We start from the raw sequence: 22,396 nt of genomic DNA, 5'->3' as shown, positions 1-22,396 counted from the left end.
GGGAATTGGAGGGTGTCAGAATTGTAGGAGATAAAAATTCAAATTACACATGACAGACAATTGAGACATCAAGGCTTTGCAATATGGGCCCCGCATGAAACTGAGACTCTCGCTATATAATTATATCTTATTTCAAAATACGTTAGGGCCTTAGAAATATTCAATGCACATCTACTATGCCAAAAGGCATAAACCTATTCTACAAAATTTTCCATTAGGAATTAAAGCCAATGACTGAAAACAACCTTTTTGCAATCATTTCATGCTAGCAGTTGGTAGAATTGTTTGGTTGAATTGCCAACAAACTTATGCCAAAATGGGAAAGGGTTTTTTGAACACGCAACATCAAGTGACCAAACGGTTTCATACATAGGAGTAGAAAAGTCATTTCATGTGAGGAGAGATTTGGAAAGAGAAGGTATGCAGTCGACTCAAAAAACCTTTTCTCTTTTCTAATATATAAATAGAACCTTATGGTTGGTCTACATTAAAGCTCTTTGGTTTTTTTAATTTTTTTTAAGAATGATATTGATATTGCATTTGTGAAGATAATTATGAGATGAATCCAAATCCTAGCCAAGAACTATGGAGCTCTCAAAAGTTTATAATAGTAGCCTGACCATCAAATTCCTTTCCCAAGAACTTAATTGAGAGTTCAAAATTTCTTTCCAGATTGAGAATCTTACATTTTGATTGGCTTTCAAGAAAGATACTCCTGGGAATATTTCGCTTGCAATTCCTTCACCTCTAAGGCATCAAACTTTCTACCCAAAAAATTAAAAAAAAAACATCAAACTGAGTTAGGAGAAATTTGCGAGGCTGCTCAATCAATTACATTCCTAGGGCTTTCAACATCAGTACTCAGCCAGCGCAGCTGCCAATGTCCTTGTGCTTATTGTGTAATCTGTCTTACAACTCACACTTGCAAAATTTGGTCCCCTCCTTCATGAAGACAACCTGAAGATTTTTACCTTTTCCCAAAAAAAAAAAAGATTTTATTAATTAATGTCAATTATTTCATGATACAATGTTTCAAAATTTAAAATAGATGTAAAAAATATTTATCCTTGAGTTTATGGAAATAAAAGATGTAAATAAAGAAAGGGAGAGAGTTGGGCATAGGGTTTTTGTAATCGGTATCGCTATCAGTCTTTATCGATATTGATCCGGATCGGTCCGTATCCGGGTCAGTATTGATCATGTTTTCTTCAAAAACATTGATTTTATTTATATTTTTACCTTTGTCCTTACCGATCCATCAATACGGGATCGGCCAGGAATTGGTAACAGTCAATCCAGTACCGATTCCTCAAACCATGGTTGAGCATGACGGCATGTACCAATCATAGACCTGGACACAGAAGGGCAAAGGGTCTTTTCCAAAGGAGGAGGAAAGAGGGTGACACATCTTAGGCACCTTGGCTGAATGTCCAACCTTTTCCCATAAAGAAAACAGCCAATGGTAATAGAACGATCACGTTGCCACAAAAAAAAATATTGACTCTCCTCATGAATTTCTATTATGATATCTATTGAGTTTGTGTTAATTTCACTTCCCAAATGGCTGAACTTTTCTTTAAACTTTTATACGACACATGAGATGGCAAAGTGGTTTGACATTTGGACGATGAATAGATTACAATGAGGATAACATATTCATCAAATTTAGGTCCCAACCGAACTTTCATTGATACTTATTAAGGATATGATGGAATAAGTCTCATTATGGGCATTGCAAAAATCCTTTTAGAGAGTCTTGTCCATGAGAAGGAAATAAAAACCATTCTACTATAAATGATTTGTAGGTGGTTCAAATGTGCCACATCGATATAGTCACAAAGACAATGGTTCCTATACTGCATTAGAGTTGCAACTTTTGGCAGCTCTATAATTTCCTTTTCCATCCTCTATCTTAATTTCTTTTATTGTATAGAAGATTTTGTTAGCTTGACTTGATGTCTTGATCTTGTATTTTTATCTACTTCATTTCCTGCCTGTTCCATTTCCCCAAATTCCTCTAATAGAGGGGGGTGGACCCCACCTTGGCAGTGTGTTCGGGTAGAGGTAAAGCGATCGTCTCCACCCCCTCTATTAGAGAAACTTAGGGAAGTGGACCTGCCCAGAAAATGGAGCAGAAAGGTCCCTTGATCTTACTCATGCTCTTGTTTCTCGACCCTCAAATCATAAAATATGTTGTGAAAGAGAAAGAAATAAAACTTTCTACTATGGTACATTACTAATTACACACATTTTTTGATAAATAATGACATACAATTGATAATTATGAATCAATATCTTAAGATAAAGAAGGGTTCTACGATTTACACCACTACTCCACCATTCCCATCAAAATATTAACTAATATTTCTTTTAGGCATTCACCCAAAAAAAATAAATTCTTTTAGATGGTTTTTATATTAAAAAATAACTTATAATATGATATACACTAGGGATCATTCTCCTCTCAGGTTTCCTGCCCGGTCAGGTTCGCAGGTTCCTCTAATAGGGGGCGACAATGACAACCTCACCCCCTGCCTGAACACACTGCCCGAGTGGGGTGAGGTCGTCATTTCCACCCCACTATGAGAGGAACCTGTGAACCTGACCGATCAGGGAACTTGAGAGGAGAAAAATTTGTCACCTCCCTTCTCTCATAAATATTTAGTAATAAATTGATGCAGATGCATTACATAGAGCCTTATTTGATTGCTGTCATTAATTGTTTTAGTCAAGTACTTCCAAATATTAGAAAGGAGAGAACAAAGAACAATAGTTTGACCTATTTTATCAAAAAAAATAAAATAATAGTTTGACCTATTTTAAAAATAATTATAATATTGAATTCTAGTGACTTCCATTCCCAATCCTCATTGGCATGCCCCCTATGTTTTCTTAAGAAAGCTCTTCTTACTCCATTTTTTCTTCTCATTCTTTTCCATCTCTTACTATATTATTAATACCTCAAATTTATCCAATTGATTCAACACGTAAATCATAATGTAATTTGTTTTTTTTTTTTAAATAATAGACATGATTTATTTGTAAACATGCCGAGAAAAGTCATTTGTACAAGAGAAGAGATAATAACTTCCTTTTACTTGATAGAAAATGACAAATATTTCTTCCATGGACTTCACTAAGTCTTTCTTTGCCGCTTTAATATTTGTGGTCTCAAGTTGGTAGTCAAGACTTGTTTTACCTCTCACAATATTGGATTTTCCCATATATCCAATAGTCAATTTGACCAGAGATGCCCTCCATGTGGTTCAAAAAGATCGAACCATTGAGAGACTTGGACATGATCTCTACTGGATGTCTTTGTCTGATTAGTTATTACACGAATGATTGTAACCCAAAGAGAGATATATCAAATGAGAATGTAATAAGATAGAACAATTAAAGATTTTATTTTTGTTATCACATATAAATAGGTTTACCTATATCGCCTGCAAGATTAGCCATGTTGCATGGAAAATTGGACTCAATTTTGTGAAAAGTTTTAGTTGTCATACCTAATTACATGTCAAGTTTGAGTTAAAATCGATTTTTCACTTAAATGGCCAAATAAAGTAAAACCGAAGGCTACTCAAAAAGTGCATACATTATGTGATGGGGAAGGGATGGGTGGAGATAAGTCATACCATTGGCTAAATGGAAATGACAAGATTGACCATATGTCACATTTGTGAGCCTACTACCTCAACTATACATAAATAGATACAATACTTTCTCCTTTACATTTTTCATATTACATCTAATACCTAATTAAAAATTAAAATAACATGCACAGAAATATGATTAATTTGAAACTAAACACATGGTTTGACGATGGTGTAGAACAATATGTTCACTAAATTTTGGTCCCAATTGACATTATTGTGTGAGCCAAAAAAGCTGCTTGATGGAACTCTTTTCAGATTGTGCTATGTTTGGACTCCCACTCCCTCAAATTTTTTCAAAAACCTTTTGAACTAATAAATATGGATATGATGTTAATCAATTTGATATTTGACTATGAACCTAGACTGATGTAACACAGCCACCAAATTTAAGTCCCATCCAATTGTTACATTATTCAAATCATCAAATTTTAATCACAAAAGAATTTCTACGGGCAACATAGTTTGTGAATTAGTTGAGTTTAAGGCAAGAAGAAATTGAAATCGGATAGGTATTGGTTTCGGTTGATATCAATACAATATGGATCAAGATTGAGCCGTATCAACCTGGATTCGAATGCATTTGCCCTTGTTTTTTTTGATAAAATTTATTTTTCACTTTTTTATCCCGTAGTCTGTATCAATTCACTAATACAAAATCGACCAAGAATTGATATCGATAAAACTCAATACAAATTAATAAATCCATGATAAGAAAGTAAGAACCAAGAACGGCATGCATCACAGTTCGTAATCTCGGATCGAATCGATTGATATTAGTCGGATTCGATCGATATTGGCCAAAACTGATCAGATACACATGTATGATAAGGGTAAAAATGTAAACAAATATTTTTAATGAAAAAAAAAAATGCATCATATTTGGCCTGATTTTGAACCATACCGATTTGATACACGGATCCAATCCTGATACCAAATTACGAACCATGCCATAGATATGAAATGGGGATCCCATCATGCCCTTTTTTTTTTAGGCGAAACAAGTTTTTTCAAATATCTTAAATTTATAGGAGAAAGAATGCTAACTGATTGTATGTATGCCTCTCACACCTAGACACAGAACCACCTTTACATGTGGGCAAGGCGGTCATTTTCCAGCGAAAACAGTAACACTGTGTCTACGTGTAGGCATGCCACTGGTTAGCATTCTCTCACCCTAAACTTATTTACCAAAAAAAAAAAAAAAAAAATTTCTTACACGATCGTGTAAACCGGTATGTGAAAGGGTTTTTCCCAAAAAGTTAGAAAATTCATAAATCCCCATCCATTAATTAATGCATACGGTCTACAGTAATAGTAGTACAGTACAGTCATCATTATTGTTTTTGATTTATGACGTCACCCCTCACACCAACAGAGGCCAATAGGCGCATCTAAAACCCAAACATACCCGCTCCACAAGACAGTCATTCTGGGGAAACCCGAAAAGGACAGAATTTAAAATTTCAAACATTTTGAAAGCCTTTCTGAAAACGACATGCCACACACTACACACACGGAACAACTGCTTCGAGATCTCCCCCTTAATTTTAACGGTCCAGATTGCACCGCTTACACTTGCCCACCTGCATACGCTATACTCTCAAACCTATACTGTATATTGGTAATATACATACGCCGATACGCGTAACGCGTACCGTTCAGAGGTATGATTATACGCGTAGAGAAACCCATAAACGCAGCGCAGCCAATGAATTCATGAACATATTTGATCAAAAAACACTATTCATGAACATACGTAGGAGTTGGGTAATGAAATGTAAATGCTAGTGGATCCCACCAGTGGGGCCCACATAATTTTCTTTACTTCTTCTTCTATTTTTTAAGCCTTTGGTCTTTGTTCTTCCCTTTTTCTTCATTCTTCCTTTCTTTCTTTCATGTTCTCTCCAAAGCTCGTGATTTTGTCTATTTGGTGATTCTGTGTACAAACGGCGACGAATTTGGGCTTCCTTTGTTTCCGGATAACAGCTCATAGGTTTTTATCAGTGACGACTATAGAGATTTGTGAGAATTGTTGATTGGTTTAATGTTTGGCAAGCTTGAAGTGTAGGTAAATGCTTTGTCTCTTTCCTTTCATTTTAAGATTTCTACTTTTTTTTTAAGAAGATTTTGTTTTTGGTTTCTTGTGTTACATTCTATGTAGTATTTGAGAACTGATCTTGGTATGGGTTATGGGTTTATGGGTTTTATGTTTGGGAACTAAGGTTCTATATGGAAGGTTTTATCCCATTTTGTTGAAGCTTGATACATAGTTTGATTTGAATCTTTGTGGATTTTCTGGGTTTTTAGCTTTATAAATGATGGGACTTTCTGTGAGTTGGGTGGAGGGTTGGTTGCTGTTGGGACAGTGGTTTTTTACGATTTTTTTGCTTCCGAAAAATCTTAGAAATAACTGGTTGTTATGAATTTTTGGGTGCCAATAGTTTGTTTGGTGAGTAATTATTTTAACTGTTTGAAATCCGATGTGATTTAGGTTCTGAACCAAATATTTGAATGAGATTGGATTTTGGATGATTTTATTCACTAACGGATATACGCATCGGTTATTAATGTTTAGGAATTTTTTTTTTCAAGAATCAGGATATGGTTGTATTCTAAACTTGATATTTGATTGAGTGATTTCTGAACTTTTATGCATCTCTTGATTTTGACCTTTGAGAGGGATACTCTTTTCTCTTAGTCTGCGTATAAATCTGAATTGTAGCGTCTGGTTTTATGATATGTTTTCAAGTATTGAATTTGAGTCTGGGAAGTAAATTTTGATTTACCATTCTTTTGAGTTTAGGTTTCTTGTTTACAATTTTGAATATGAGTTGAGAGAATAGTAATTCTTTATTTAAATGTATTCTTTTACTGTCATCTTCAGTATTATGCTGCAGTTTTTGAGTTTTAAATTTGAATTTTGGAGAACAGTTTTTTATTATCGTGTTTCCTTGGCCAGTTGTGATTTGTTTTGAATCCCTTTCCTTCCCGCTTCTTAATTTTTGCCATTACTCTTGGCATCTGGTTTTGATTTTGAAACTGGAAATGATTACAAATCCCTCCCACGTTTTCTCCCTGTACCTCCTGTTCAGGGTCATAATCTATACACAATAGGCAACTAGCTTTTTGTCTTTTTGTCTATGTTGCATCAGTTTTACTTAGTTTTAGTTTTAGAAGTTAATTGAATGGTTTTCCATTGCTGTTTGTGGGCTTGTTGGTTGGTTAGATAATTTAAAAGGAGGAATTGTAGTTCTTTAAGTTTGTTATTAACTTATATTTGGCATGAGCTGATCAGGAGCCAAGTCTTGGGTGAGATTGATTTGCTGAACACAGCTGGACTCGAATGTACAAAATGTGTCATGTTAGTGGTGAGGAATTGACAAATTTGGATAGTGGAGTGGAGGATATGGAAAATAAGGTGGTGAATTCATTGGGAATGGACAATGGAAACCCCACCCATTATTGTAAATTTCGAAATGAGAAGAATGTGAAAGACTCTTCAATGGCAAATGAGTTGAGTTCGTATGAGATACGAGTAATCAGTCCAACAATTTCGATATCAAGGACTGATAGTTTGGTCTCAACCTGCAGTAATTTCCTATTTCTCTTCATGTTTATTGTGGCATTGTTTTCATATACCGTTATACTTCTAACATTTTCTTCCATGTTCTATCTGTTTAGGTGAATTTTCAGTTGATACAAATATGAATGGAAGGTAGTTTTTTTTTTTTTTCTTTTTTTTCCTTTACAATTTGTTGTTCAATGCGTGGTTCTAGAGTTATTTCCTGAATTGCCTATTTACATTTTGTTGTTTTACTTTGTATTTTCTTTTTGGGTAGGGAGGAAGGAGATGCTGGTGCTAGCCAGGATAATCCCTACTTGAGGCTAACCAAGAATGCAGAGAAGTCGAGCTTTCCAATTACATCAAATGGAATTGATGAACCCAGTACAACAATGGTGGAAAACCATGAGGGAAGCAACAATAACAGTAATACATGTAGCCTTGACCAAGGAACAACAAAAGATGTCAAAATTTTTATTGTAGCTGATGCTGGTACAGAAAGAATAGAGGATGTTAGTGAGGGCTCTTCCCAATCATTTACAGTCTCAGAGGAAGGAAATGAGTTATCTCGGTGTGTTGATATTGAATCAGATGAACGTATCTGGGAACCCCCTGAACCAGAAGATCTTGAGGATGATGTGGAGGGCAGTGTGGCTAACAATGATGATGATGATGAGTGTTATGGCACAAAATGGAGCCAGCCAACTTCTCTAAGAAGCTTTAGCAAAGAGGGCAGTGGCAGCTTCAGATTCAAGGAGGAACGGAAGAAGGCACTGATAGAGGTGATGAACGGGGATTTCAAGGACTTCGTTAAACGGCTTCTTACATCCGAGGGCATCAACCTTTCTGGGGATCCTGGTGAAAGTTGGGTTGATATAGTTACCTCTTTATCTTGGGAAGCCGCATCACTTGTGAAACCCGAGTCTATTGAGGCAAAAACAGTGGAGCCTGAATGTTTTGTGAAGGTGAAATGTCTGGCAACTGGTTCTCGTAGTCAAAGGTAGCCAACGTAATCCAGTGTTTTCTGCAAAAAACTTTTAGATATTCATGGAAGGAACATGGCTTAGATGATGAGAGAAAAAGATTCACTGATCTCATGTACCTTTCTTAGATGATATGTTTATTGTTGAATGTCAATTTAGTGATGCAAACATGTTTTTTTCTCCTCAACCCCCTCCCCCTCCCCCCTCCCCCCTCCCCCCCCACATACACACACACAAAAAAAAAAAAAAGACTAAACTTTGGAAGTGTACATTGTTTCTGCAGTCAAGTGATTAAAGGCTTGGTTTTTAAGAAGCACGCTGCACATAAGCACATGCCAACCAGTTATAGGAATCCTAAACTGTTGCTGATCCAGGGCATGCTTGGACATACTTCAAGTGGTCTATCGTCATTTAATTCAATGGAGCAGGTAACTTGGTTTCTGATTGTGTGTAAAGCCTTGTCTTGAGGGATTCTTGTATTTTTTTAATCTAATTATTTATTGCAAACAGGAGACGGATAATCTGAAGTCTTTCATTGAGATGCTAGAGATGTGCCATCCGAATGTGGTCTTAGTGGAGAAATCTGTTCCTCGTGATGTGCAAGAATCTCTTCTTGCTAGAGGAATAACGTTGGTTTTTGATATGAAGCTTCAACGTTTGGAGAGAATTGCTTGTTATACTGGTTCCCAGGTTGTCTCTTGTACTGACAATTTGATGAACCTAAAACTGAAACAGTGTGACTCTTTCTATTTTGAGAAGTTTGTGGAGGAATATGGTAGCTATGGTGAAGGCGGGAAAAAGCCAAGGAATACTTTAATGATTCTAGAGGGCTGTCCTAGGCCTTTGGGCTGCACGGTGAGTTCTGTTTCAATGCAAGCATTGATTCATTTATTCTATTCTTGTCTGAAGTTGGAAGTTTTGAAACTTGGGGTTCCATGATGGATGTGTTTGGTTGAAGATTTTATATGCTAGGCAAGGCATTTTCTAGGATACATTAAAAGAACATAGTTTATTTGCGCAAAAAATTCTTGCTATGTCATAATTAATTATTTGGAAAAAGAAGGCTGCCAGGCTGCGTGCTTCCTGCTCCCAGACACAGGAAGGGCGAAATGACCGGCCCCGCCCCCACCCCCCGTGAATGAAAAATCCCACCCCTGTTGGACCCGCGTGTGCTCTCATTGGCCCCTGCGCTGGTGCAGGGGTCACACAGCCTGGCAGCGGTCCCCTCTCTTAATTGTTTTAGGTCATGATGATATTTGTGTATTATGTTGATTCTTTCTGTTGTAGTGTTCTGCATGAGAACTGATACACATTCATATTGGTCCTTTTTAGTATGTTTTTATATTTTTTGGCTCTATTTTGTTAGACGTGAAGTGAAATGTGATGTGATCTGATTTCTGAAATAGATTTGTCATTGGTAAACTGAAGTATAATGAATTGAAAAGAAAGCAGAAAAGGAAATTTTCAGTGGATTTGGTTAGATGTATTGATTATATAAAGTGCTACGAAAAACGTGAAGATTACAACATAGAGTAATGGGGCTTGAAAAAAATTCAGTTACATTTATGCAGAAAATGAAAAAGGGTCGTGTTATTTAAAATATTGCCCAAGAAGAAAACAATGTGGGTGCCACAAAAATTTGCATTAGAGCGAAACAAATTAGGATTGATTTTCAATATAAAATATGTTGATTCACTCACATTCATTCACCTCTAATGGTTTTGGAAATTGTGAATTGTGTCAATGAGACACCAGTCCACCTTCATTTATAATAATAGGATGTGAGGAACAAAGACAATAAAGCCCCTATGGCAACATTGCATAACTCCTAAGGACAATTTTACCCTTATAACCCATATTACAACACTCCCCCTCAAGTTGGTGCATGTATATCACACATGCCCCCCAATTTGCATACAAGAGGACAAAAAACTTTACTACTTAAACCCTTGGTAAAAACATAAGCCACCTGGTCCTTGTCAAATGGAGTGCAAATCAGTCCTTGATCCAGCTTCTCTTTGATGAAACGACGGTCAATCTTCACAAGCTTGGTTTTGTCATGCTGGACCGGATTATGGGCAATACTAATAGTAGACTAGTTGACACAGTTAGCATCATGGGTAATGATGTAGGAAGATCCAAGTCTTCCAACAGTCCCTGGAGCCACATTAAGTCACAAATTCCATAGGACATGGCACGAAACTCGGTTCCTGCACTTGACCGGGCAACAACGGTATGTTTCTTGCTTCACCAAGTGACCAAATTTCCTCCAAAAAGGTACAGTAACTAGAAGTCGACCGTCGATCATCAGGAGAGCTAGCCCAGTCAGAGTCTGCAAAAGCCTCCACTCGCAGATGATCATGAGGAGAGAACAAAATTCCTTTACCTGGGGTAGCCTTCAAATACCGTAAGATACGGATTACAACATCCCAATGGGAAGTATATGGTTCATGCATGTACTGACTGACCATGCTGACAGCAAAGGCTATGTCTCGCCAAGTATGGGAAAGATAGATTAGCTTCCCAACCAACCTCTGATATTGCCCTTTGTCCACATGGTCACCCATTTTACTAGAGTGACAAGCGTTTGCTTCAAGAGGAGTATCTGGTGAGTTACACCCTAACATGCTAGTCTCTGATAACAAATCCAAAGTGTATTTCCTTTGAGAGAGAAACACTCCTTTGGTAGAACGGGCAACCTCAATTCCAAGAAAATACCTTAATGTGCCAAGGTCCTTGATCTCAAATTCCTTCCCAAGATGTAATTTGAGACGAGCAATTTCTTCAGTGTTGCTGCCTGTGACAACAATATCTTTCACATAGATGATAAATATAGCAATCTTGGTTCTAGATCTCTTGATAAAAAGGGTGTGATCAGTATTGCTTTGGGTGTAGCCAACTAAGACTATTGCACCATGAAATCTTCTAAACCAAGCCCGTGGGGACTGCTTTAAACCATATAAGGCACGCTTTAGCTTGCACACCTTCCCATGAGTCTCCTTAGTGGTAAAACCAGGAGGGATATCCGGATATACTTCTTCCTCCAGTTCCCCATGGAAAAATGGATTTTTCATGTCTAATTTTTGCAACTCCCAACCTAGGTTGACTGCACATGACAAAATAACACGTATTGTGTTCATCTTTGCAATAGGGGAAAATGTTTCTTGGTCGTCAAGACCATAGGTCTGGGTGAATCCCTTAGCAACCAATCGGGCCTTGTACCTATCTTCAGTGCCATCCAAATTCTGTTTGACAGCAAACACCCATTTGCAGTTGACTGTCTTTTTCTGCGGAGGAAGAAATATTAAATCCCAAGTGCCATTTTTCTCCAGAGCATGCATTTCTTCAATCATGGCTGCCTACCACCTTGGATCTTGAAGAGCTTCCTTCCAGGTTTCGGGAAGAGAAACAGAGGACAAAGACTAAACAAAGGCATGATATGAAGGGGAAAGAGGCTCATACGAAACAAACTGAGAAATAGGGTGTTGTGTACAAGCTCGAACTCCTTTACGGACAGCAATGGGCAAATCCAAAGAAGGATTTGAAATAATGGGAGATGGTGGATCCAATATAGGAGGAGCCAGTGGATCTGGAGCAGCAGCTATAGTGGTGTCTATTTGCGTTCCACGAGCACGTTGACGAGTGCAGGTATAGACAATGGGTTGGACGCCGCCAAATGGTATCAAAGCGGGTTGTGCATGCTAGGCTGGTTGTAAATCAGGGGTGGTCTTAGACCACCATGTGGCGGCCCATGGCCCAAAGCTGGGAGGAGTTGATGTAATGAATGTGCTCCATGGCCAGGAATTGGGGGGAGGGGGTTAGTCCCACATTGGTTGGGTAGTGTGCGGCTGCTGGGCTTATGATCATGGAAGGGCCTCTCCCCCCCCCCCCCCCCAAGCTCAGGCTTTTGGGTTGGACATCGTCAATAAGTAACCTGTCTTGCTCTATTTGGATTTCACTTTTTCCGATGTGCTTTTCTGGAACTTGAGTAGCCCTTTAGCTGATAGCCTGATACTAGATGACTTTTATTTCCAGCTTTCTTAGATCATTTTTCACATTTAAATAATGTACCCATCCTCAAATTCCATGGTTGGAATGAAAAAACATTCTGTGCAACCAAGTTCCTGTTACAGATGCTATCTCATGTCTTTTCTTTTTCTTGGTGCAGTCCCACATATTATTTCTGATTGCAACTTGCTGCTTCTAGACTAATTAGTTACATTTGTAATTTGATATTGCAGATTTTACTTAAGGGAGCTCCTAGTGATGAATTAAAGAAGATTAAATGTGTGGTGCAGTGTGCAGTTCTTGCAGCATATCATTTAATCTTAGAGACTTCTTTCCGTGTGGATCAAAGTGCAATGTTTCCTGTCTTCCATTATAATGGCCTGGCAAATGGATGCATGACAAATCAACAAGCAATTGTTGGGTCTGAGGATTGCGAGGCCAAAATTAGTCTGCCCTGTATGACTAATGGTCCCCTTATTGGTGAATTCCGAGAAAACCTTGTGGATGGAAGGTTGCCTACAGATTCACAGTTGGTTTTGCGAGGCGACGATACATCATCAGTCTCTAGTCCTAGTATCATCATGTACAATAATAGTATTGGTGAAAATGCTTTGACTAGTCATACCAAATCTGATAATAGTGATGTCCATCATCCTGAGGCATCTTATGAGCCATACACACCAACTATTCTTCCAGGGCCGTTCTCATCATCACTCTCAGCCTCTCTCAAGAAAGTTATTGGGGATGGATTTCCTCATGTATCCTCTACTTCTTATCTGTCCATCCCCACTTACTTTGGATTGAAGGAAAGGGAGCAAGATAGTCAGGATGTTACCATCTTGCCTGTAGTGACATCTCCTGAACAACTAGATTTTTGTCAGATGGAAGAAAAAGGTAGTGCCAATGAAGTGAAGCCACTTGATGCTGAGAAAGCTGAGTCCTTGTCAGCCTGCTATGAGGCCGCTTTGGTTCAAACCAAAAATGGTGCAAATGATGAACAACAAAAGCAACAGAATGGAGTGATAACTGTTTTAGATGGCCAGAGCATTTTATTTTTGAAGTCTAGCAGGAATATTTTAAAAGGAACTGTTTGTGAGCACAGCCATCTTTCTCGTATCAACTTCTACAAGAGTTCTGATATGTCCCTTGGGCGATTCTTGCGTGATAACATACTCAATCAGGTTTATTAACCACGTTAGCTCTGGTTTTCAAAACTTACAGTGGACTGCCTCTATCATTGTAATTTTCACTTTGAGATAGTTACTGATGTGAATTGTTGTATCATTGCAGATGAATCAATGCTCTATATGTGGTGCACCACCAGAAAATCATGTTTTCTGTTATGCTCACCATAATGGGAAGCTCACAGTACGGGTAAGACAGCTTTCTGGGGGATTGCATTTGCGTGGAGAGACAGAAGGGAAACTTTGGATGTGGAGCCGCTGTTTAAAATGTAAACCTGAGAAAGGAATCCTAAAACCTACACGAAGAGTGGTGATATCCACTGCATCCCGTAGGCTATCATTGGGGAAGTTTCTGGAGCTATGCTTTTCAAATGACTCTGCTCCTAATAGGTTATCCAGCTGTGGGCATTCCCTGCACAATGACTCCCTGTTCTTCTACGGGTACAGCCATAGTTTCCTAGTAATATTACCTCCTATGCTTTTTGACTGTTTGTAACCATGTTGTCTGTTGGAAATGTGCAGTTTGGGCTCCATGGTTGCAATGTTTAGATACTCTTCGGTTGATATTTATGCTGCATTTATGCCGCCACAAATTCTGGAGTTCAACAATCCAATTGGACAAGAATGGCTTGAGAAAGTAGCTGAGGATGTATGTTACTGGCTAACAAAAGCAGCATATTTTTATTTGTTATTTTGCAAACTCCTGCTTTCTTAGCTTCTCTTTTCAAATTTATTGGAAATATTGTTTCCCCCTCCTTAAATTGTCATGTAGGTTCTTAGGAAAGGAGGAGCACTGTTTATGGAAGTTACAAACTTGTTACAGAAGATAAGATCTGGATTTTCTTCCTCGCTTTCAAACACATCTCTGAACCTTGGAGGTTCAGTGAAGGACCTTTCTGAAGTTGAAGAGATGTTGAGGCAAGAAAAATTTGATTTTCAGGTCAGTTGCGGTATTTAATGCAAATTTTGACACATTCTGTTTGATACCAATTTGGGACATCCCATGGACTTCTTGACTCTTTGAGTTTCCTTTTTTTGACATTCTTTTAAGGCAAGTAAGTTGAAAGTTAACAGATATTGTAGCCTTTCGGTTAAAAAATTCGCTAAGACTTACTAGATGAACTGGACAACAATTAGGTGTCTCTTTGTCCTTCATGAGATAAAAGTATGGCAGTGAAAGGGAAGACAAATGCAACTGGCATTTAACTTTTGGCTTCACTGGCTTGTTCCAAATTAGAAGACTAGACTTCTGCTTTCTGGTAATGATGTGATTGTCGGGTATCTTGAGCAAGTTTCTGACATTGTAAAAACTTATTGCTTCACTTGGAAAGACCTTAAAACATAGAGAAAGAGGATTTACAGAGGGATAGTGCCGACAGAGGGAGGACCAAAGAGGGTGGGGAAAAGCAGTTAATCCAGGAATTGATTGCATTGGATTCGATGGTTGGTTGTGTATTCCTCTAGGCAATGGGGAAGGGCCATTTGAGGGAAATTCTTTGGAGGAACTCACTCTTTGTTGGAGTTTATGGAAAGTGCAGAACAGTAAAATATTTAAGATTATTATTGTGGGAGCTTTTCAGTGGTTATTTCACTGTTAGGTAAGCAGACGAGAGCAGTCATTGTGGGAAAGTTGTTTGGTTGAACATGACAGGGATTCTTTTCAATGAGGGCAATTTGTTTAAGGTGATTGAAAGCATTGGGATTAATTATCCTACTAGGTTCTATAGTTGTAAGTGTACTGAAGTTTCCCTTTCTCTGTTATGTGCTTGTATTTTTTACTTTTGTTCTTTCTTGTGTTCATCTTTCTTTGAGGGACCCTTCTCTTTAACAAAATTGTTTTGTTTCCTACTTGAATATAGTGTGGCTTTACTTGTGTCTTGGGCATGATCTCGGTCCAACTCAGTGTCGGACTTGGTTTTGGTCAGGCCAAAAACCGAGTTGGACCGAGATCTCGGCGAGTTGGTGCACTTTTTTTTGGAACTCTTTTCATGGTTTTGGTGGGTTTTTGACCTAGTATGGTCATGAAACTTGGTATACAGGTTATTTGGGGCTATTTAAACACAATGGCACTATCAGATTTTCAAATATCAAAGTCCAAATAGGAGTTCGACCTAGTGAGAAACAAGGACAAACAGTTATTTATGTCAGAAATCAGGATAAACACTTATTTATGCCTAACATCAGTTAAGTAAATGTTTTTATATATGTTATTTCATTTACATAAGATATTATTCATAAATAAGTAAATACCCCCTATTTGAATCCAATAAAAATAGTTAAAAAATCAAATTCCAAAAGGATAAAAAGTCAACCCCCAGTTGAAGAACAAAAACTGGATTTTCGGCGGTAGGTGCAATTTTCAACTTTTAAATGTTGGGGTTCTTCTCAATCTAAAAATGCCATAAATCTTAATATGGTAAAACATTGCTAAAAAGCAAAACTGTGGTAAAATATTCATTTGTTTTGTTGTCTAAAAAAAAAAGGTTTGACCGAAAGATAACTCCAATATAAATTAGTTTTAAGCAATCTTGGATTTGTTGGAAAGCTTTCCAAAGCATCTACCGCAAAAAATCCAGTTTTTGTTCTTGAATTATGAGTTTGATTTTTTTAACTATTTTTAATTGGATTCAAATAGGGGGTATTTGCTTATTTATGAATAATATCTTAAGTAAATGAAATAATAAATGTTTCATTTACTTAAATGATAGGATAAATTACACTGCAACCCCCTAAGGTTTGTTCTAAATATAATGCGACCCCCTGTGTTTCTAAATTATACAGTCGACACCTTTAAGTGGATAGTTTTAATAATGAAATGTAAAATTCCAACTTTGCCCTTCTAACATTTAATACCAAAAACCTATTCAAAACCTCTTCACCGTTGCCGTCTTCCCCACAACCGTTGCAGGACCTACAACTCCACCGCATAGGTATGCCCTTCTCCACCTTCCATTATCTCTCTCTTCTCTCCCTGATCTCAACTACCCCTCTCTTCTCTCTCGTATTTCCATTCTATTCTCTCTCAAGTGTTTCCATTCTATTCTTTGAACAGTCTGAAGTAAACTTTTGATAGGGGGATGAATATTTGAAGAGCGGAAGAATATCAACTCCAACCCCAATCACAAAGTAAAGTAGAAAAGCCAACTTTACACCATCACTCTGCTAATGATGAACCGGAAATCTGTTATTCAGGAACCATAAGATGAACCCCCATTTCTCAGTTCCTGGAACCTGTTCTCTGGTCCTCTGCCATTTGCGAACCCACTTTGGTCGTAAGCATGTTATCATCGAAGAAACGAGCATAGGGATGCTCCTTTGGAACAAGTCGTTGATACTTCTGGAACTGCTTCTCTGCCTCATCTTTCTTCTGCAACAAAGTATAGATAATCCCCTAACAGAGATATGTCCGAAAATCCCTTGGCTCTTCCTTTACAAGCTCCTGATAAACCTTCAGAGCATCCGTATGGTTACCCTCAATGACCTTGATCTGAGCAACCAGCAATTTGAAATCCCTGAAATCCTCCTTTCTCTTCTCCTTCTTATACTTCTCCATTGCACTCTCGATCCTTTTCAAGATGTCTCCCAATTCACAAAGGGGATCCTTAGAGATAATCTCTTCGAACCCTAACTTGGCCAATTCGACATCTCCGCTGTAATTCTGAATATTGGCTTTTAATAGGGGCCAATTCCTCTCTGAGGGTTCAATTTCGATCAATCTATCAATCACTGAGGTAGCTTCCTGAAACTTGCGTTGATTTGATCTTAACCTCCATGAGGGATTTGAGCGCCTTGACATCGTCGGGGTTGGACTCCAAATACTCTTCAAGGGTTCTCTCTTTTTCTTCGTCATAATCAGATTGGGATGTGTCCTTGGTGGACTCAACGGGGGCGGCCAATGAGGGCTTATTGAAGCGGTTGAAGAAGAGTGCGGTGGCAGCCAGAGCGATGCAAGTGGTTTTGAGAAGAGAGGCGAGAGGTTTTATGACTTCAAACGATGGACTAGAATTATAGAGATCTTGTGGTTTCGAAGAGAGGGGTAGTGAAGACTCTGATATTGATAGACATTCTTAACTTTGAGGAGTTCTTGTGGGACGAGATAGAGGAAACGAGCCTCGTAAATGACAGACGACGATGGAGAGAGACATGCAGAGAGTGTGGGTGTTGATGAACCTTCGCTAGAGACTCCATTTTGGGGGATTTCTAAGCTTCGCTTTGGTTTTGCTTCTGCATTGCCTCTCAGAACCTTCCTCGTTTTCGTAGGTTGTCACCGGTCGTTGTAGGTCTCAGTGATTGATTCGAGTAGCAGGGGAAGGGGGTGTGAAGTTAGGGATGCCCTATGGATAAAATGGTAAAGTCACACCCCATTAGGGGTATATTAGTCATTTGAAGGCATCAATTACCAACACCGTAACACCTAACTAACGGAGTGGGGCTGACTGTAACAACTAACCTAAACATAGGGTGTCCAGTTGTATAATATAGTAACACAAGGGATCACACTGTATTTAGGACAAACCTCAGGGGGGGTCGCAGTGTAATTTACCCAAGAAGTGTCTATATACCAAGGTTTCCTACCGAGATGACCTAGACCACCGAGATCTTGGCGAGACAATGCATTCCTCTTATTTCGCATCTAATCTCATCTCGCCTTTCCAAAAAAGTGAGATAATACCGAGATCTGGGCGAGTTCCTATCCCATGGTCTTGGGACAATAGGAACTAGGAAGTGGTCTGTTGGTGATTATTGGCCTAATGGTTCTTGTGGTAGCTATATCTGCAATATCTTGTGTCTATGGCTACAGGATAGTAGAATGGTCTAGGGTTCTGTTTTTTGCTTGTGCTTCTTGATAAAGATATCATAACTAAATGTAGCATGGATCTCAATTAAATGATTAGTTGTACCAAAAATCAAATGGGACTGATAATGCCAATAATATTTTTGAGTAGAAGCATCAAGAAGAATTTCAGTTTTCTTTCAAAAACCTGAAGTAGTACACCACGGGATAATATGAATACAAGATATCTAAAAATCATATCACTGAGCCTTCTTTTTGCCATATATAGTGTTTTAGGTGGGACCCATTTGACTTTAGGTTCTCGTGACTTGAACCATTTGTTATGGGGCATTTTATCAGGGAGATCCAAGATGCTACACTTGATGCTCGTGCTCATGTTGGTGTGTTGAACTTTTACCTGTACTTGTTACATTAATGGTTCTAAATGCATAAGGTCATGAACTCTTTCTTTTTCTGTCATATAAAATATGGACTAAATAAGGTTTGCCTTTGCTCTTCTTGTTTGGTAATAAAATCAGGAACTCATTCAGAAAGCGCTTGATAAGGATGTCAACCTGGGGCAGGCTGCACATAAGCTTCTCAGCTTGAATTGTTTACTCTCTGAACTTCTGCTTGAATCATATGTATGGGATCAACGTTTGCGTTCTCTTACATTGCCTTCTCGGGTAGTTAACGGTTGTACAAGTGATAAAATAGTATGCGATGAACAACAAACGTTGCAAAGGGATGACATTTCTGGTGAAAGAATGATGGAAAAGAATGCTTCACCCTGTGTTGGAGAAGGCTTAGATGATTCTGCTGTGGCTTGTATTGCTCCGGTGAACAATAAAGTGTGTTCTGACTACAATAATACCATAAACTATGGTAGCAACCTAGAAACCAAGCTGGAAACTAAATTTGAGGAAAGTTATACCGAAGAACATGAAATTCCAGTTGCAGAAGCCCCAGATTCTGAGCCACTTAGTGAAGGTTTGGTCTATGGTTCTGGGATTCAAAACTATAAACTCAATAGGTCTATTAATATTGAGGGTAATGGAACACCAGCTGATGGGAGTTTGAACCCTGTTAGTTCGACTAGTAATGATTTAAATGCATCTACAGCAGGCAGTAAGTCGAACAACTCTTCCATTGGACCATCTTATTCCTCTTTTGCTCTTCCATCAGCTGGTGATAATCCTCAAAAGTTAAATTCTCCCATTGCCGATCATTTACAGGTGGATCAAACTATTCCAGTTAAATCAGATCTATTGAGACATAGTGAGTCTGCTCCCAATATGGTTCTTAATGGCACCACGATGGGTGAAATACCTGCAAAGTCTGGGTTCCGTTCTTTGTCTGAGAATTCAGGGTTGTCATACTTAGCTGATTCCGATCATTGGGTCTGGAATCCTTTTTCAGAAACTCGCAAGGCATTTCGGAAGGATATTCACAGAGGTAACTCACAGAAGTTTGGGTTCATCAATAACTATACTCCAGAATGCTTATCCTCAGTTCAAGAATTAATTACCCAAGAAGGATTCAGGTGCCAAATCCCACTTGGTACTGATGATAATATTGTGTCAGTCTATGAGGGTGAGCTCACCAGCATAATTGCCTACAGTCTTGCTTTGTTGCATGATCGACGCAGTTCAGCAGAAGATTTGGCTGAGGAGACAAAAAAGGAGAAAGGAGAGGCTGGTAAAATAATTGAGAATGCGCACAGCCTAGTTTCTGAGGTCTCAGTAACTTCAACATTTTGGTCTTCAACCAGTTCTTTGGATTTAGAGGGATTCAACAGAAGTGTTTCAGCAGAAGAATCATATAACCCTAGTTCTGATGGGTTGAATTTTGTGGATCCCTTGTCATCTTCGGAGGGGCTTCATCCAGAGATCCCTGTTGGGGTTGGGAAGCTACCTGGTAAGGGTAAATATTCGGTTGTTTGCTTGTGTGCAAATCAATTCCGTTCTCTTCGAAGACGTTGCTGTCCATGCGAGCTTGATTATATTGCATCTCTCAGCCGTTGTAAGAACTGGGATGCTAAAGGTGGAAAGAGTAAATCTTTCTTTGCTAAGACGCTGGATGATAGATTTATTGTGAAGGAGATTAAAAAGACTGAATTCGATTCGTTTTTGAAGTTTGCGCCAGATTACTTCAGGTACATGAATCAATCTTTCAGTTCAGGGAGCCAGACTTGCCTTGCCAAAGTTCTAGGTATTTATCAGGTAAATTTTCTTTTATATCTATGCTAAATGGTTTCATGACTGAATGTTTTGGGTTGTACGGGTTGTACCTTCTCTTTTATTAAGCTATGAACTCCATTACAGGTCATCATTAGACAACCTAAGAGTGGGAAGGAGCTGAAACATCATCTTATGGTGATGGAGAACCTTACCTTTGGTCGAAACATAACACGCCTTTATGATCTTAAAGGTACTTTGCATTCTCGGCACACTCCAGCTGCTGATGCCTCAGGAAAGGTTCTTTTGGATCAGAACTTTGTTGATGACATGATAATATCTCCGCTATATGTCAGTGGGGAAACTAAGCATCTCTTGCAACGTGCAATTTGGAATGATACATCTTTCCTCACTGTAAGTTGTTCACCACCTCTTTTCAGATGGTATTTAGTTTTGATTTGTAATTTTTTTTTGGTAACAGAAAGTTCTGCTTTTCTCTGATATTGACAGTCAATTAATGTCATGGACTACTCTTTACTTGTGGGAGTGGATACTGAGCGTCGTGAACTTGTATGTGGGATTATAGACTATCTGAGACAGTATACGTGGGATAAACATCTTGAGACATGGGTCAAGGCTTCCCTTGTCGTCCCCAAGAATGTGACACCAACTGTTATCTCTCCAAAAGAGTACAAGAAAAGATTCAGGAAGTTCATGACTATGCGTTTTTTGAGTGTCCCATACCATTGGACTCCACATCAACCTGTATGTAGTGGCAAGGTTTCTGTCAATAAGAACAATGATTCTTCTCAGTTGAGAAATGCGGAGCAGGGAGGAATCAAATAATTTCAGCGTGGATGTCATTTACCCGTTCTCTAGCTTGTCTTGTGTTCAATTGTCCAGCTATTTGTTTTGTCAGTTTTCAGATACTGTATATAGATGATCATCACAACTGTATACCCCCCCCCCCCCCATCCCCCTTGTTTTCTTCTGGGGTATCTTTTTCCTAATATCTGGGGTTGGTATCATCTTTTCAGGTCCATTTAGTAGTCATGTCATTCTTTCTTTCTAAATATTAGAGTTGTTCAAAGAAGGTTGTAAAAAATATGAAGATAATCAATGATACATTTTTTTTTGAAACAATGTGAAATTGAGTTTTCTTGGAATATGCTTTTTTTTGCCAATTTTGACACCGAATGAATGCAGTTTGACATTTTGATTGTCATCTTCCTATAATTCCCATTCACTTTTCTTGCTGTGTGTGCTCGTCATCAGTCAAGTATTGGCAGTGGTGTATGGACATATAACTTTTTGGTTCAATTCCTTATTATAAAGAGAGAGGATTTCTCACATGGACAGTGTGGGGAGGAATCTGCACACTGCACCAATATGTGTTGTGTAAAAGGTATTATTTATGTGGAACCCAGAATTTTTGAAATATATAGAAAATAATTAAAAATACATGTGAGAGTGAAGCTGCAAACGGACAGTGTAGCAATCTTTTACCCTATTCTTAATATTTTAAGGTAGTTGTTCTCGAGAAAAGTTGTAGACATTGAAACTATTCTTACTTTAACTGAATCTGAATCATTGCATTTTTTGGGTTTATATAGCCATCCATGATGTCTGGGGTATGTTACATATTTACCTATTCTGCCAACTGATGTCTGTCACTTCAAATGAAACTTTTAGTTAATTATTCTTGTCAATGGTTAGTGCTTTTTAAGAATCTTTGTTTGCATTTGTAAAAGACAAACGTTAGAAAGTTGTATTTAATAGTTGGTTTACAGGTATTAAATCGTATGTTGTTTGTATGGTTCCATTTTGCAAGAGGAACTTTCTTTTATATCTACTTCCAGCAATTAGATTCTAGGGTATTTACTTTGGTTACCAAAATTTTGACTTTCCCATCCAATCGATAGTGTCTGATGTGATTAAAACCAGGCCTGGACAAGAATATAGTGTCTGAGTTCCCAGTTATGACAAGGATAACTTTTCTGAATTGAAAACTGTGTTAAGTCCATGTTGGCAATTCAGTCTTATCCT

The 22,396-nt window shown here is 38.3% G+C and overlaps 1 protein-coding gene and 1 pseudogene across 1 annotated transcript; one reads left to right on the top strand and one right to left on the bottom strand.

The window, feature by feature from the left end:
• The first annotated feature begins 6,957 nt into the window (after nt 1–6,957).
• LOC122656665 (putative 1-phosphatidylinositol-3-phosphate 5-kinase FAB1D) lies at nt 6,958–21,493 on the top strand. Its single transcript, XM_043851278.1, has 12 exons — nt 6,958–7,252; nt 7,344–7,377; nt 7,502–8,224; nt 8,491–8,635; nt 8,718–9,062; nt 12,449–13,396; nt 13,506–13,840; nt 13,922–14,048; nt 14,172–14,339; nt 18,713–20,395; nt 20,498–20,764; nt 20,861–21,493. The coding sequence occupies exons 1-12, from the start codon at nt 7,006–7,008 to the stop codon at nt 21,194–21,196; spliced, it is 5,358 nt and encodes a 1,785-aa protein (XP_043707213.1). The 5' UTR covers nt 6,958–7,005; the 3' UTR covers nt 21,197–21,493.
• On the bottom strand, nt 16,529–17,633 carry LOC122656667 (annotated as a pseudogene).
• Nucleotides 21,494–22,396: the final 903 nt, after the last annotated feature.

Source organism: Telopea speciosissima, chromosome 3 (genome assembly GCF_018873765.1).
Source record: "Telopea speciosissima isolate NSW1024214 ecotype Mountain lineage chromosome 3, Tspe_v1, whole genome shotgun sequence".
NCBI classification, from domain to species: domain Eukaryota; kingdom Viridiplantae; phylum Streptophyta; class Magnoliopsida; order Proteales; family Proteaceae; genus Telopea; species Telopea speciosissima.
This window is presented reverse-complemented; position numbering and strand designations above follow the sequence as displayed.

What these genes read in the sequence shown, in the direction of transcription:
- LOC122656665 (XM_043851278.1), top strand. Translation starts at nt 7,006, where the DNA reads ATGTACAAAATGTGTCATGTTAGTGGTGAGGAATTGACAAATTTGGAT. An exon ending in CTAGGCCTTTGGGCTGCACG is followed by an intron (nt 9,063 to 12,448) that starts GTGAGTTCTGTT and finishes TTGATATTGCAG; the next exon opens with ATTTTACTTAAGGGAGCTCC. An exon ending in AAGAAAAATTTGATTTTCAG is followed by an intron (nt 14,340 to 18,712) that starts GTCAGTTGCGGT and finishes TAATAAAATCAG; the next exon opens with GAACTCATTCAGAAAGCGCT.